Genomic DNA, 17,701 nt, shown 5'->3' with positions numbered 1-17,701 from the left:
TTAGTACTGACAACAAGGTTAAGGTCAAATAGTGTTACTTTCTAAATCTCTAATACCTCAATCTTATGCCCAACAACAAAGATTTCAGCAACATGGTAATAAACCTTTACATATTTTAAAAATAAACTCATGGGTTGTAGATCTGCGCTGCTCCTAACAAATTCAGTCAATAAAAGATGTCAATCCTTTTTTCTGCCAAACCTCAAAGTGCTGAAATATTGACTTCATCATGCACTATATATAGCTGAAAACCACTCCATTCCCTGATGAATTCATAAAACCCAAATGATGACTACCTCAGCCAGGATGCCCTAGAAAGTTGCAATGATAGAAAACTTCTCCTGCCTCCTTTACCAAGTGTCTTCCGAAGGACAACATGCCTGCAGATTCTGGACAGTGAAAGGGAACAGACCAGCAGCTTCTGAAGGCTGTACCCAAATAATGTGACAGTGACACGCTAGTGCAACCCTTCTGCAATCTGGCATCCCTCTGCCATCTGTCATCACACCCTTGTGCAGCAGAAATCTGTACTGTTTTAATAATGGAGACCTACAGACCTGCCTTACCAAGCAACTAAATTGTAGGGCACGTATGGAAACCCATAACCTGTAACACTAACCATAAATAAGACTGTTACGTAAATAAGACAGAAAGCCGGAAGAGCTACTGATGTTTTAAAGTACCGTATTATCATTGCAATACTATTAAGATGATGACTAAATTTTAAATAAATGGTCCATGAATGGGCCCATTATAGAACAGGATTAAACACTGACGATGATAACAGCTGGAGCAGCGAAGGACCCCCATTCCATCCAGAACTTTGAATTAAGACCAGATTTACCGCATGGATGAAGACATGTGGCAATGCGGGAAGGCATCAGAAGGGACTTCCACCTCAATCCAAAAGTTTCTGCTCATCGTCCCTGTGTTCTCCCCCACTTCACCTACTTCCCTTCCTATTCCATGCATGCATGCACACACATGTACACTGTTTCCACCTAACTTGTAAACAAAATCAAACCTGTTACGCTAAAACAAAGCTACAGACCAAAGCACCTGTCCATGACTGGCCATCTCCCCTTGCATCCCAAGAACAGTATTTATAATCCCACTTTTACTACCCCATCTCTTTTTCCCCTCTGTCGCTCTCATCAGCTATCTCAATGGCAATAAAACTAACACACATTACACCAATCATATGAGAATAAATCAACAGAATGAAGTCATTCTTCTTTGCTAAAAAAAGGACTGGCGGAGCAAGCAACTGGCTGATAGCCTTTTCCTCAGAAAGTGACTTGCAAAGATTTTGAGTAGCTTTGTCTTGCATAACTAGTCCATTCCAAAATGCTTTATGCATTGTCAAGGACCCATTTCTCCTGGGTGCCACCACCTCTCCAAAAAGTAACTCTCAAAACTTTGGTATGGAATCTCCAGTGCATTTGTCAAGGAAATAAATATGTCAAGATCTCTGTGCTTAGAAAGACAACAACCCAATACTTAATTGCAATTAAGTGATGTCAACACCTTTTGTTCTTTTGCATCACTTACTACACCAGAAGTCAACAAGATACGCTACTGTGCGCAGCATCTTGCCTCGCACATCACAGGTATCTTACCCCCTTTCCCTCCTCACTCCTCCACTAACATTCAGCTGAATCCTTAGGTTTCTGTACACATGCAGAAGCCCCAAAAAATGCCCAGAGCCCACTCTGAGAACAGACATCACAGTAGGGAATAAGTGGCTAAAAGGCCTGGTACATCCTCTTGGCAAGCGCTGGACTACTGCACATGAACTGCTCCCAGACACGTACCGTTCAATGTAAGGACAAACAAAAGTTCTGTTTTTCTAGATATTTTCCAGTCATTTGTAAAAATAGGAATATTCTAACATACTATATGCAGCTGCTTCTCCTTCTATAACCAAAGCAACTAACACCAGGATTTTGACAAAAGTTGTTATTTGAGTACAGATCATGTACTGTAGTAACTGGCCAAAAAATGGCACTGCTGATGTTTCTTTTCTAAATAATAAAATGTACCCCCAGCTGAGTTTTGTCATTTGTGATCAGTATTACAGCAAAATAAAAGTATAAGCAGAAACAAGCAGGAATAATCACAAAGCATGCTTTTTTATGCTTTTATTTTGTTTTTGTCAGTAAGTGGTTCTAGAGTATGGCTGGTCTTCAATGCCAAGATAGGCATATTTAAAAACACTAGCTAGAAAGATCAAGTAAATTCAATATTAGCCTGCAGTTCTGCAACTGACAGAGGCTTCTGGCAATACATGACTAACTACAGCTTCTATTATTCAAAACGTTGCTACAAATAGGCCTGAAATTAACGTTTGTCTGGAGGAACAGCAGGGCAGAACACCGGCAGAAAAAGCAGAAAACTGTACAGCTGCAGTTAAAATTTGGCTTCTAAATATTTGAAATTATTTAACAAGGCTTGAGATACACGCTATCCTTCAATATACCACCTTTGGAGAGGACAGAGGAACCCTGAATGTCCTTGAAAAATTCCATTTGTGTCTATTTATTATTTTAGAGACAATTTTTTCTAGCAACTTATACTCACAGGAAAGGAACAGAATTTTCTCAAATTTCCCAACTTTTAAGGCAAACTGGAAAGCAAAGGAACCAAGAATTTGTAACCAAAACAAGGCAGCACTTTGCATGTTGATATAAAGCTAAAAAGGTTCTACTGGGAAAAGCAGAAAGAGGCAAAATTCATGATACTACAAACATACCTTTTTCCATCACATTAGAATTTTTAGGATGATACCTATCTCATTTTTCTAGTCTTGGTCAATATAAGGAGGTTTGAACTGGGAATTTGCCCAGCTCTTCTGCATTAGGTGACTAAGAAACACTGCCTCCGTAAGAGATGCACGAAATACAGAAATTCCGTATGAGATGACTGACAAACTTTCTAAAGCTGAGGAACCCAGTTTCAGCATACCAAAACAAACCTTTCTAAGTCACTTACACCTAACATATCAACTGGAATCCTAGACGCAACATACCATATGCCCAAACACTGCTACAGCCTCACACCCAGTGTGTCTTCCCCACACAAAACCGCATCACCATCCACCATATGTTTATAGTCTGAAAGCCAGGCGATCAAAGCATCTGACTGCTCTAACAGGGGAAAAAAGCACAAAAACCACACACACGCACACCCCAAAAAATAAAGCCCCCACCTCTGCCCTCCCAAACTGTGTAGATACAAATTTAAAAGGAAAATCCCCTCATTCTGTAGATCATTTCAGAAATGCAGATCTCCAACACATCAAGACAATCAGACTATTTCTATTGTTATTCCACACTAACCCACAGAAAACACTGTAACGTGCATGAGAAGATTAACTGTTACCCTGCACATTGAACTACATTTATTAGCTGGATCTTAGATATAAATGTTACAAACACAATAGAGATTAAAATCCCCAATTCCTGTAATTCAGAGAGGGATTTTTATCCATCACATAAGGGTGACATTATGACTATGCATTTATTCCTTCACATTTCCTGGACTCCAGCTGATTCACAAATGGTATTACTGTTAGTTTTGTAAAAATGTAGTAGAAAACCAAATTGCAAAAGCCAGTTCTTGTGGCATAAAATATTTTTCATACTAAAACTATACTGACTACAGTAATTTAGAACATCAAAACACCCATCTAATGTGAATAAAGTTCAAAATTTTAAAATGGAGTTATTAAAACTGTAACAGCTTTTATAATAAAAAGTCTGTGCCAAAGACGGCAATAAGCCTCTATCTGTTAAAGTAAGGATGTCCTTAATACCTTCAGTTAACAAAGTCTGATAATTCTTTCTACTTCTAATTAAGCATCCTGGAACTTCAGACTCTCTCTCAGCTGTGCATGAAATTTCATCTGATAATCATTCCTCACCCAGCAAATACAACAATAGGAAGTCAGCATTTGTTTTTTCCTGATGGAAAGAGTTTCATCCCCTCTTTCCAAGAATTTAGTGCCTTTTGGCAGATAGAATTGGCTGGATTTTTTTGAGATGGCACTTAAATGAACAGATAGAATTTTCTAACTTTGGGAATAAAAAAAAGAAACAACAAGTTCCTGGAAGGTAGTTATATTTTCTGGACAGAGCACAGGAGCTTTGCCACAGCTCAAAGTGAAGTCCTGTCCAAACTGGGCAAGAATTAGTTTCTGGAAAAACTCTCAACTTCTTTCCCACATATTGTGTCTGCCAGCATACAGAGAGACAGCACAGACTGAAACTACATTTCAGCCAGTGACCTCTGCCATGTGCTTTGTTCTAGGCTCCAGAACCCAGAGCCATCTAGAAACGGCTTGGAAAGAGAATTTGGCTCAGTTATCAACAAAAGCATTAGCTGTAGTTCTCCTCTTATAATTACATGAACTGCAGCATAAGCCACCTTAAACAAACACAGGCAACAGAGAAGTGTCTGGGTTCTCACTCCTCTGGCACTGCACAGATTTTGGTATTTGTCTAAAAATTAACTCCATAAAAAATTTATCACTAGCTACAGGGCAGTCTAGCTGCTGATTTAATAACACCCATCAGAAGCAGCAAAAAAGTGTCTTAGCAGTACATGCATCTCTTACATGAGAGATATGAAACAGAAAAGCTCACACAAGGTAAGGAACCAATAATGATATTCATCAACTGCAAGGTACCAAATGTGGCTTAACTGGACATACTGCACAAAGAATCGGTGAGGCACATTAACTGTATCTTGTTCATCAAATGTTCGCAAACCTTCAAAGGCTTATTCATTTTTGCTGAACACGATCACCTGATCACACGCACAGCAGAGACAGCAAACTGACTGTCGCCAGATCAAATACATCAAAACCAAGTAGCATCCTACCCATAGCATGCCTGGCGTTCAGACTAAAGCCAGCTTCCCTATGTTAACAGTACTCTGACTTTCTCCAAAAAAACATCTGATCTGCCTGATATCATATTTCATGACTCATTCTTGAATATGATTTTCTTGAGAAACAGTTGCAGAGCTTCCCCAGAATAGGATGGAGGGAGGAGAGTAAAATTTTGAACACTGCGTCATTTCAAAAACTGGTTTGGTATTGAGTTTTACAGACCGTATTAAGAGTGCCAGTGGTTAAAAGAATAACGAAACAATTGACTAATTTGGCTTTGTTTTTCTGGAAAGAAATTTACTTCCTCCTTCCCTTTCAAATGAGCAGAAGAAAACTAAAGAAAAATTACAAAGCTATAGAGAATTAGATTTACACATATTCCAGCAAAGTTTGAAATACAAGTATTTTTCATTCAGAAGTATGCACTGTTGTTGCCCCCGGATTCTCTGCAGCAACTTGTGATCTTAGTACGAAGAAGGTAATGCAGAAACGGGGAAAAAGAGGAAGGGTTTGACTCAAAAAATAATTTTTAAAAAGATCTAAAAGAATGAACGGCCAAGAATGACAGAGAATACAGGCTGAAGGCAGGCATAAATTCCGCTCACAGAGGCTTGCACTTCCCAATATCAAAATGAAGAGACAGTTCAGAGGAGATACTGCAGATACTTGAACATTTTGACAGCTTATCAGAGTCTGTCCCAGTAGCTGAAGTTCCCTTCCTACTGACAGCAAAAGCTCCAGATGTGCTTCTGCTGTGCCATTACCTGGCCTCAACGTTGTCCAACATTCATGGCATACATTTCAACTGTGAAATGACACATTATCAGAATAGCATGTCTGTAATTCAGCACAGATTTTTGCTCTGTTTCTGGAGGGAGGAGAAGGAGGGAAAAGGGAAAAGGGAAAAGGGAAAAGGGAAAAGGGAAAAGGGAAAAGGGAAAAGAAGCAACAGTCCTGAAGATATCAGCTATTTATCTACATAAGGTCAGTAAGAAAACAATGTATATCTCAGAAAGCAGGAGCTGGGGGGAAGTGGCAGAAGAAGGCTAAGTTGATCAAAATCCCTTTGACAAGAGATGGTTAAAACACCAGTCATCTACTCCAGCATTTCTCCGCTTAGTGGGAAACAAAAATATTCAGCCTTGCAATTACATAAACCCAAAGAATAATAAAGTCAAGAACTCCATCTTTTTTTCCCCATCTTGTGACCATCAAACGCGCTGATCCTGACAGGACTTGCACTGTGTTTAGAGTTCCCAGAGAAAACCACCTGTCAACATGCTCTTCTAACCTGCATCTTCAGGTCAGAAAAACTTCACTAGGGACATGAAACACTGGGACACGATCTTTCTGTGGTAGTGTTTACACATCATCTCCAGCTCCCCTACAGTGTTAGGCCACATCTTCTGGGGTGTAAGACACGAGTCCACACGGAAAAATTCTTTAATTGATGAACAATTTTGCAGCCATTGCTGGTAGTTATAGCACCTGGTACCCAACTTAGCAGTTAAAGGCTTTCCCTGCCGAAGTAAGTGGAAACATGTAAAACATGAACACCACGTTGTATTCAACAACAGCCAAAAGTTTTATTTTAAGCATCAGTGATGCTAAGTCTCAAATGCATCAGTGCAAGAACAGGGTTCTTACTCATTTGTAAGGATAAAATGACAAGTAATTACCAGACTGCTACCAGTGCTAACGACTGGAAACCCATATGACCATCCACAGAAAAATTTGATGAAAGAGCAACACAAACAGATCGCCAAATCACTGCTCCCTTAGGGAGTCTTTAACACGAATATTACACATATTTAGTCTTTTCTTTAAAAACAAGCTGAAAAATCACATTGCTCTAGAAGCAATAGGATTTAATGGACAATATTCTGAAAGTATTGATGCAATGCCCAAACATGGTATGGTGTATATAGTGTTACTGCCTCTCCCATTTTCTCATGAAGATGCAAAACTAAACCTAACCGTTTGAAGAAACAAGGCTACAAGTATCTCAAGCCCTTCCCATGACATGCTCTATCAATGGGACACACCTAGATTACAACTCAAGCTACTGGATTTGCCCACCTGGAAAATCAATGCATTTTTTCAGAGGGAATATATCACATGCTTTGTTAACGACTTACTGCCGAATCTCTTCTCAGACAAATGCAAAATTTGTCAACTAAACTGGCTACAGAAAAGCACGAACAAGGCAGAGCTCGATGTACTGCTACAGAGACAAAAATGATCCATTTACCTTACAGCACTGTTATCCTGTAGTGGTAGATATAGCCTACAAAAGAAATACAAAAGGAAATGCAAAAAAAAATAACAAAAAGACAAGTCCTTTCAGCATTACTTTGGTACATATCTTTCAGCACGATGTTAAATACTACCCTTCAAGAAAATCTTTATCCTATATTGCACTGTTCCATGTTAATCGCTGTTAACAGTTCTGTTTGGAACAAGCAGAGAATCTATTTTAAGGCTTTTATATATATTTATCACCCCCCCAGTCACTTATATAGTTAATTACTTCCCTAAAGAGAAAGAATTAAGCACTTGGGAACTTTTAAGAATTTGAAACTACAAATGTTATTTGGTCAATAATCTGAAGCTATAGATTTTATTTGGCCAAATGACTACATGGGAAAGTGTATCGGCAACACCCAAGCACAAAGGAGCGGAAGACTGTAAGACTGCTCACCATCCTTATTAATTACTTGATTTGCTGAGACATAGTCTTCCTCTTCACCAAAAAAATCATTCACATGAAACACACGTAACAAGGTGGCTTTAGTGACAAATACCCCAGTCCTACAATAGCTTTATCCCCAGGTCCCAATTCTCACAGGCAGAGTATGAAACTTTCAAAACCCCATTTTTTTGACAGCAATGGTCTGTCATAGTTCTAAGTCTTTGAAATAGGAAACCTCTGGTTTGGTAGCAAGGTATGAATCTGCTACCCCACAAGACTTCAATACTTGCAAGTCCAGAGGTGTCTATGCACTTGCTATGGTTTGTCATCAGTTCCCCATTACAGAAATATATGGAACATACACTGCTATGTCCCTGAGCAGAACACAAACTCTACATAAAACGAAACTCCATACTGAAGTAAAAGTGATCTAATTTGTAGTTTTGATAAATTAAGTCTACCCTAGATAAAGTATGGGAAAATTCTGCCTTCTTTTAAAAGGGAAGAGGAAAATATTTCTTTTTTTACACTTAACAGCTTCAGGGCTTACATTATAGCTACCGTCTTAAAATTCCCTAGAAGATAACCCTTACAATATGGGAGATCTAAGATCGATAGTACGATTAGAGAGGAAAAGCCAAATTCAGTTCTCAGATCAATGCGGAGTTCTCAGTTGTCTTGCCAAAGACCAGCAATTCATCCCTCCCTCATCCAGGAGGGAAGAAAAAAAAAAAAAGATGACACTTGGGTTTATTATTATATTAGCACCACATCACAAGACAAAACAGTTAAATTAGAACTACCTACAGAGCTGGGTGCTGAATGACACACTGGCAGTTTTAAAACTGGTTTAGTCATATTTTTTAGAACACTAAAAAGTACTTCTCTTTGCAACAATATAGTAACTGGAGATTAGTCTTGTTGGTATGTCTAATTATTTTCTGCATCCAACATTTCAACAAGAGAGAAAGAACATTTTTCATCATTTCTTGCAAAAGAACTTTAATGCTATAACCATGTTTGGGTGTTTGTCTTTCCACATTTAAAAAGTTCAACACAATTCAGAATATTACAAAACACACACAAGAAGTACATTGAAGTAACAGAGTTTTCACACGGTCACTTGAAATCCAGCTAGAATCTCTACACTGACAGTTAATCACTTCACAGCAGAGTCAGCTGTGACGCATTGTTTTGTTCCTTCAGTGCAAGGACTGTTGCAATTCCTATCCACCAGCCATCTATTATTCTCAATGCAATTATTTTACTATGAACACCTCTATATATGAGCAGTGAAGGCAGGGTGAAAAAAAAAGAGAACGTAAAGCTTAAATGAGGTCATGGATAACAAGTAAATCAACAGCTGCAACTTGTTCACTTTAAAATATCTAATATTTCATGTGAAGATAAATGCAAACTGGCCAATTCTGAAAAATGATGCAGTTCACTTTGAAAATTCTGGAGAGATTCTCTAGTTAATTAAGCAGAGGTTATTCAGGATATAATTAAATACAGTTCTGTTTTGCCGTCTCTAGATTTTCATGTCAGTAATATACAGGCAGCGTATTGACATACTGTAAATTCATAGACTGGTCAGAGGCTGACAGAGCATAAGAAACAGATTAATGCATCTCAAACTGCTGAAAGATTAACCTTTTATCAGAAATTAATACTATGACAAACAGGGCAATGCAGAACATCTCTTGATAAAATCAGATGTCTAATTAAACTCTTGGAGAAACAAACAGCCTTGAGAGACTGCAAATGCTTTCTTAAAAATGAATGTTAGCAACAGCTTTTCACTCCTGCTTGCTATTTCTACTTTTATGTAATTTCTATTAACAAGCTCCAGGCTCTTCTGGCCCAGCCTAAACATTTAGTCGTCTCCTTATTCTCTATGTGTCAGTTGCCAGATCCCCAAAAGCAAGCTTTCTCCTGTTGCCTAAAATTTTGCCCTGTTATTCTTAGAACACTGCTACCCTCAAATCACGTTCCAAATGCCTGTGCAGATTAGCTTTCTCCAGGTCTTCTTGTATTGTATTGGCATTATCTCAGGAAAAGGTAATCCTTGACAGTCAGAACTGTTCAATTTTTTTCACAACCGTCACCTTTCACAGTGCAGTTTCTTAGAAATCTGAAGTAGCAATTAAGATTCTCTAGGGTGACATTATCTGTGTGGCTTTTCACCAGCATTTTCTGCCTTTTCTTTTGTCTTTATTTTGCTCTTCTGCCTTCGTTGACTGAATCAATTACTGAAACATGACCTGTGACATATGCCAATTAGAACAAACAAGCCAAATTTTTCCCTTGTGTAACTTCACTGACTCCTGTGGCCCTAAGCCACATATAGATTTATTCTGGTATAAGCAGAAAAACGTGCACAGTACGCCAGTGAGGTTTTCATCCCCCTCCACGCCAAACTGAAAATTCTCCCCTCTTCATGCTTGCTCACAGCTCTGTCTTTGCTCCCCTTTCATCACTACTCTTCCCTTTCTCCTTCCCAGATGTCTCAGTTTCTCACCATGCTCCTTGCCCTGAAAGTACAACCTCTCTTCATAAAACCCAGCTCACCATACCACCCCTTTTCTGCTGATCCCTCTCGTGTGCCACACGGCGCACTCTCACACCAACTTTATTGAGCAATACTTATACATTACCGAGAGAATGAGAGAGACCCTCCATGTGGGTACATACTGCCAGTTTTTCTCATCATCTCATCTCTCTTGCATCATGCTGTGTTATACAACCTAGACCACTGTCATCTCTGGCCCTGAAGACCCACAAATGTAGGTCTGAATGGATGCTTATTAATTAAGCAAATAGTTCTGTGTACAGCAAAACTAATGAAGCTTCATTTCCTATGGCTATGCATCTAGCGGTTGAGCAACAACTCAACCTCCCCCCCCCTCCCGCTGCAATAACCCCAGAGCCCTCCCACATCTCCAATTTACCCACAGAACCACAAAACTGGAGACAGATGGGGAGGGAAGTGGTTAAGAATCTGTCCACTCTTTCAGCTTAATGGATCAATCTGGACATACTTTACAAAGTCACGAAGTTTGTTGCTAACAAATCATTATCTTGCAAGAAAACCCACTGGAGAAATGTGCCCACAATGGACTGCTGCCTGGACACTTCTTCAGCCAGAACCCGCTCCCCAAGCGCTCCTCACCTCCACTGTTGATTCAAGATGAGGTATGCCCACACCCATGTTCTCTGATTGAGACGAGGAAACACTTGTAGGCTCTTTATTGTTGTAAATCTTAAGAAACAGCGATATTTCCACCCTCCTGGTTTTCACTACATGATTAGGACAAACTGCAAGTGGCGTAAAGCTTTCCACGCAAAGCTACATCTCACATCCAGGAGAAAGGCCATGCTGGCACAGGCACTGCTGGGTAAATCCAAGCTCCTGCTGGCAAGCAGATGCAAATTATAAGGCACAAGTGGAAAAACCCTTGCCACACTGCCTTGGGGCATGGTAGCACGCTGAGCTACTGAAAGTCTCTTAGAGCAGCAGAACCCCCAGAGAGCTGTTGTTGTCATCTCCTGCCCATGAAACACTCCAGGAGGCTTCCACCACCCTCGGCTCACTTCCTTTAAGGGTGCGGCACAGCATACGTCCTGCAGCTCTCAGCTATATGAAGGTGACTGGATACCACGAGTAGGGTTAGCAAAGGTCTGGCCAAGCAAACCTGCCACATAGCCTTTGGAAGCTGGAAGGGAGATGATGTTTAATTCCGCATGTGTTTATTTAATTGTCCTAATAAACCATGTTCATACTTTGGCTACCCTTTAAAAGGAACCTAAGTTTCCTGCCAAAAAATGTAGTAGTTATGATGCCATTCTCTCCCCAAAAGGGGAGGGAAGCTTTGAGAAGTATTCAGCCTTCAGGTGAGAACTAGATCAGTATGGAGTGCTCAAATGTAAGGGTTATTCTTTGCATAAGACTGCACTCTTAAGCATGCATCTTTACTCAAACCAAGTTACTAACCCAAGTCACTCCAACAGAAGTTTTATTCAATGTTGAGAAAAGGAGGGCTCTGCCAGGTTGTCCATGTCCAATGCAATATCACTATACCGCATTTTAAGTAGTTCAATTTATTTTTTAAATGGTTTGACTACACCAAAAAGTACATTCCAAGATTAAATCCACACACAGTAGCGCAACAACTAAGTCTTCCCAGCAGCCACACTAACTTGTGCTCCTTTTCAGAGGACAAATGTATTATTTCAGTGTAGAAGCACAAGAAATTGGACTTCCATGGGGATTTTATTTTCATCTTCCTTAAAATACCAAATAGATCTTTTTGTGCACATATTTGCTAAAAAATTGAGCAGACTTGGTCTAAAAGGGGCAGTAGCATATGCTTCCCTTTTATTCCAATCAAATCTTAAACACATTTTAAAGCAAGTTGTAATTCTAATATTGTTTTACTTTTATAGAATTTAATCTCATTTTTGTGATTCTCTTAGTTGTTAGAATTTTTCTAATCTTTGGACATGTAAGGCTGCTGGACAATGAAAATCTGGACACCTCTGAAAGTAAGGAAAGCGCGGATTTGAAAACTGTAAGTTATTCCAAACTTGTGTTACCAGACTTCTAAACCCAGATCCTCAGAGGTGTATAAATGCCATGACTGAAGTTAGGCAGGGACCTTACTGACCTGGGGGTGCAGCGCGTAAGTGTGCAAGACTCAACTCCCAAAAGAAACTGAATCAGAAACTCCAGATGGTCAGAGTGGAAGGCACTTGCTCTGTAACAGACCACTGAAGAGTGCCAGACACAAATTAAGACAGTCCAACAGTGCTTTATAGTCTGTGCTGCATTCCACCAACAATCCCATAGCTCAGTGAAGCTGGTGAATTAAATCAGATTTAATAATCTAAGTGAGATTATACCTCTAGAGATGAGAAGAGCAGAGGATGTGCCGATAATGGAACAGCAGAACAGCTGTTTCAAATCATCCCTCCGAAACAAACATCATGATCAGCAGCTCCGCAAACTCCACCAGCAGGCAAGCGATGTAACAAGCTTTATTTAATACCAAAAATAGCAATTTTGGTATGCAGGCACAGCCCAAGTTAATACTAGAAACTGTTTGGAGGAATTGGCGATAATCCTGCTCATTAAAGACAAATGTTAGAAAGCTTGGGTACCACTTTGTTTTGATTCGCAGTATTCTTTACAAATGTTATGACTGTACCTTCTTCAAAGCAAGAGTAATGCCCTCACCACTAAATAACAATTGACATGTTTGGTAAATAAATGTACTGTTTCTTTGCTGAACACAACAGCAGAACAGCACTGAAAAAAACCCCACATTTTCATATTTATTAATTGCTAGATATATCAGTGCAGTCTTTAAAACAGAAGACTATCCTGTAGTCCTGAACAAAAATATTTAAAATGTGCCATACACTTTTGTGAGCCAGGGGTGGGGGGAGGAAAGTGACTGACTAGTGAAGGGAAATGCCCGCTTCATAAACGCCTGTGAAAATAATCCCAGGTCAAGAAGCAATGACCTAAAACACTTACGAACATGATTTATGCAAGGGATAACCACAGTAGTTTCGTGTCAGCACCCGCGGACCTCAGGGGATGCTTGCAAGTCGTCACTAGGCCACGACCAGCTTCTGTAGCCCTGACAGAAGCCAAACACACTCACACAGCTTCTTTGTGACACCAAAACAGATAGAGCGTGCCTGTTACTTCAGTTACTCATGTCTCCATAATTATGACAGAAGACAATATATAATAATATGTATTAGTCAACTATTCCTGCAAAAAGTGGATGACTGCTTAGAATTACACAAACTCCAGAATGACTCACATGTTTTGCACTTTTCTCACAGGAAATTTATTCCAAGATTCAGCAGCCCCTATTAACACTAGCTTCACCACTTAATTTCAAAACCGGCGGTGGGAAGAACTACAGCTTTGTACGCTGTCTTCCTCCCGCAGCGAGGGAAGAACGGCTATTTCATCGGCCTGCACCAGCGGCCACCTGTGAGGGTGCCTGGTAGGTTCTGACAATTAGTGATCTGCGGTCTTATTGAATTTGTACTAGTGGCCGTTGCTCGGGTGTCCTGCAGAAACTAAAACAAGTCATAACTCAAATTTGGATAACCAGGCACGGAAAAAGTGGAGGTCACCCGAGCAATTACCTGAGCAAAAGCTGCGCTGGAAGCGACAAGGGCAGACACCAGCAGCGAGGGGCTCCCGTGGAGAGGCGAGGGGGGCTTCTGGGGGAAGGCCTGAGGGGCAGCATGGGTGTGAAACCCCAAATTTGGCATTCAGGACACCTTTTCTCTGAGGGAGCTCGCTGCTGCTCTGGAGGACGAGCACCACCGGCAGCGCGGACATGGCCCCGCCGCACAGCCTGTCACGACGGCCGCCGCCTCAGGGGAGCCCCGCGGCGGGGAAGGGCGCCCCAGGGCACGGCGACCCCAAGGCGGCTCCCCCCTGAGGCGAAGGGCGCTTCGCAGCAGCGCGCTGAGGGGAGCGCCGGTGGCTGCCGCCTTCCCGCCTCTCACCTCGCCTCACCGCCTGTCCCTCACCTCACCGCCTCTCACCTCGCCTCCCTTCCCCAGCGGCCGCCCTCCCGCCTCGCCTCGCCTCGCCTCCCCGGGGACCACCTTCCCGCCTCGCCTCTCCCCGCCGGGAGCGCCGTACCGCCCGCCGGGGGCCGCCGGCGCTGCCCGCCAGCGCAACCCCGCGGGGAGACGGGGCGGACGCCGCCACTCACCGCGCTGCCGTCGCCGTCCTCCGCCCGCGGCTCCTTCCTCCTGCCAGCGGTGGGCGAGCCCTGCAGCAGCTGCTCCAGGCAGGCGGTGCTGGGCAGCGAGGAGCTCTTCTGGTGGGACAGGTGGGCCCCGGGCCGGCGCCCCTCCTTCCCGCCCTTGGCCCCCTCATCTCCGCAAGCGGCGTCCTCCCGGCGGCCGGGCGGCGGGCCCTTGCCCTGGGGCAGCAGGTGCTCCCGGAGCCGGCGCAGGGCGGAGGCGGACTCGCCGCCCGGCTCCAGCTGCTCGGCGGCCGAGCAGCAGAGGTTGGGCTGGGAGGAGGAGAAGACGCGGTCCAGCACCTGCCTCCGCCGCTTGAAGCCGCTCCACTTGGCGCCGGCCGGCAGGTCCCCCTTGCCGCCGGCCGCCGGCGGGGCGGGGGGGTCCGCAGTGCGGCGCTCGGCGGCCGCCCGCCCGCCGCCGCTCCGGCCCTTGCCCCCCAGCTGCAGGTTCTTCCACAGCCGGGCCTGGAAGGAGACCGCCGGCTCGGGCTCCCCCGCGGCCGGCCGGGGCTCCTTTCCTGGCTCCATCCTCCTCCTCCTCCTCCTGCGGCGGCGGCGGGAGCAGCAGCAGCAGAGCCCGCCGGAGCCCGGCGCCTTCGCTCCCGTGCGGGGCGGGCCGGAGCGGAGCGGCGGGGACGAGCGCGGGGCTCCGCCGCGCCGCCCCCCCGCCCCCCTCAGCGCGGCAGGCCCGCGGCCGGCGCCGGGAGCTGAAGGGCGGACGGAGCCCCCTCCGCAAAGTTTGCCGCCGCGATCCCCCCCCTCTCCCCGGGCGGCACCGCGGGGGCTGCGCCCGAAAGTGAACGGAGGGGCGCGGAGCGGCGGGCTGGCCTCTGTGTGTATATAGATATAAATATATACGTGCGGCAGGGCAAGGACATGCCGGGAGTGGGCTTATCCTGCCCCCCTCCCTGCCGATTTTTTCGCTTTAGTGACAGTGTCGGGGGGGCCGGCGGCGGCGCAGGAGGGCACAGCCCGGAGGAAGGGGGGGGGTGCAGCGCGGTGATGCTGCAGTTTCCCGGGAGCCCCGGGGACACCCCGACCTTTGGGGCAGGGAGGGAGGGGTCGTGCGATGCGGCGCTCCGGGCCGCCGTGACCGCGGGGAGGGGCGGGGGGGGCGGCAGCGAAGCCGGGCTGGGTGCCGGGGGGGTCTGCGGGCAGCGGGGGGGGACACACGCACGGCCGGGCCCGGCTGGTGCCTCCTGTGTGCGGGGGGGAAAACCCCGGCTCGTCGGTCACACTCGGCCTTTTTCTCAAAAAAAAAAAAAAAAAAAAAAAAAAAAAGCCCCATCGCTGCATTTTTGGATGCTTAACTCTATCTAAAGTTCCTTTTTTTAATTGAAATAATAGCAGCAGGATTATTTTAGGACAGGTTTCTACATTCCTGAAGCAAACTGAAGCCGAATCACAGAATGGTTAGAGTTGGAAAGGACCCTAAAGCCCACCCCCTGCCCTGGGCAGGGACACCTCCCACCAGCCCAGGTTGCTCCAAGCCCCGTCCAACCTGGCCTTGAACCCCTCCAGGGATGGGGCAGCCACAGCTTCTCTGGGCACCCTGGGCCAGGGGCTCACCCCCCTCACAGCAAAGAATTTCTGCCTCACATCTCATCTCAATCTTCCCTCTTTCAGTTTAAAACTGATACCCTTCGTCCTGTTGCTCCCCTCCCTGATAAAATAAATATTCCTTGCATACAGTAAACCACACCTTTCTCCAGTGTAGTTTTGGGTTTCATTTCAAAAGTCACTTCTTTACACCATGGAGGATTTGGTCACCTGTATTCTGATTCAGGCTTCCCCAAAAAGTTTGCACCCAGGCATTTGACAATACAACTTTTGCTGAACCGAACAGTAAGAATACAAATTAAAAGTACTGAGATAAAAGGGGCACTTTCCAACCACAGGGGCCTTGGGAGTTCACTCTAGAATATTTGAAAAAATAGCCAAAATAACCTCTGAACCACTGCAGGTTATTCTTGATAAGTCCTGTCAGATAAGTGACATTTCAGGACCAGAAAAGGCTGAACATAGTCATACCCCACCCCCTCCCCCCCCAAAAAACCCCAAATAAAACAAAACAACAAAAAAACCTGAAAGATAGAAAATCACAGATAAGTCAAGCTACTTTGATCCCTGTAAGCAAGTACAAATAATCAGCTTCAACCACCTAAAAGAAAAAGTATCAGATAGCAAAGCTCAAATAGATCAAGGCCTGGAGGAAGCTTATGTGTCTCCATTTCTGAGATGACATCTTTAAATCAAAGAAGAAATGTACTGAAATCAAACCTCTTTAAAAGGCTTGCTTTCTTGTAAATAATGGATTTACTCAACGAGCAGGAATCAAACGAGTAAAATGAAAGATGAATTTTGTTCTTCATCTATACTGGGGAGAGTGACAAAGGCTATCAGCTAAAGAAGTGTTTCAATATATGTATCTGCCTTGTGTTTTAGTTTTTTTATTTTCATGTTACAGTTGAAAAAGCTCTCAAATAAACAGCTTTTCTGGTAAAGAGTAATTTCTATTAAAGTTATGGAAAAGTGAATACTCTTTTCACAAAGCCAATAGGCGTATTCAACATTGTATTCAGAAGAGCTGCTTACTTGACAAAATACTGAACTACTCTTGTGTCTTTAAATTACAGTTATTTTCAACATTCGTCATACTTTCCTATTAAAAAAAAAAAAAAAAGACCAGAAATTTGTTATTCGTATAGGTCTGTTCACTACAGCAGCTACTCTCATAAGTGCAGTGCCACACAGAAGCTCATGGTCTAGGAGGAGTGGCCACAGTAGCGCAAATGGGTGTTTTCAGTCCAGTTTGTGCTGTGTTTTTATGACCCCTGCATTGAGAGGTCCCAAATTACATGCCAGCAGGCCTCCTCATTCTCTCTCCACAAAAGCCAGCATAAGCTTTCCTTACATTAAAATCATGTAGTTACATCATCATTCCCAAATCCGTCTAATTCTTGTCCATTTTATCCAACTAGAAAGTAGATTTGCTTATAAAAGAAAAAGGTCAAAGTAGCTTAGGCTGTTTAGTTGCAGAAACACTCATTGTCCCGGGGGCGAAGTGGATCTGGGACCAGAAGGCAGTATATGGCCGCACTGTAACAGGCAGAATGGGATTATTCTAGAACTAATTCAAACTAATTCGCCATAAACAGTTTTATAATGAAATGAGTCATTCTGCACATTGAATTCTTTGAGCTATATTCATTTATTAAAGTTGGAGCTGAACCTGGCAGAAAAGATCACAGCAAGACTTCAAGTGACATTCAAATGGAAATCTCAACATTTAACAAGAATATGGATGTAACACCTGCACGGATGGAAATGACA

General features: G+C 43.6%; 1 protein-coding gene across 4 annotated transcripts in view; it reads right to left on the bottom strand.

Annotated features, from left to right (window-relative positions):
* Positions 1-15,320, bottom strand: part of MCTP1 (multiple C2 and transmembrane domain containing 1) — a 288,478-nt gene extending 273,158 nt beyond the window's left edge. The window contains exon 1 of one of the 4 annotated variants that reach the window (XM_063320280.1): positions 14,333-15,320. In XM_063320280.1, coding sequence (XP_063176350.1) covers positions 14,333-14,896 — 564 coding nt within the window. In that variant the 5' untranslated portion in view covers positions 14,897-15,320. The remainder of the gene's footprint in view (positions 1-14,332) is intronic. The other 3 variants (XM_063320277.1, XM_063320276.1, XM_063320275.1) reach the window with 3 other exon arrangements.
* Positions 15,321-17,701: the final 2,381 nt, after the last annotated feature.

This window comes from Chroicocephalus ridibundus, chromosome Z (assembly GCF_963924245.1).
Source record: "Chroicocephalus ridibundus chromosome Z, bChrRid1.1, whole genome shotgun sequence".
Classification (NCBI taxonomy): domain Eukaryota; kingdom Metazoa; phylum Chordata; class Aves; order Charadriiformes; family Laridae; genus Chroicocephalus; species Chroicocephalus ridibundus.
Note: the sequence above shows the minus strand (reverse complement) of the source record. Positions and strands in the feature narration are given on the sequence as shown.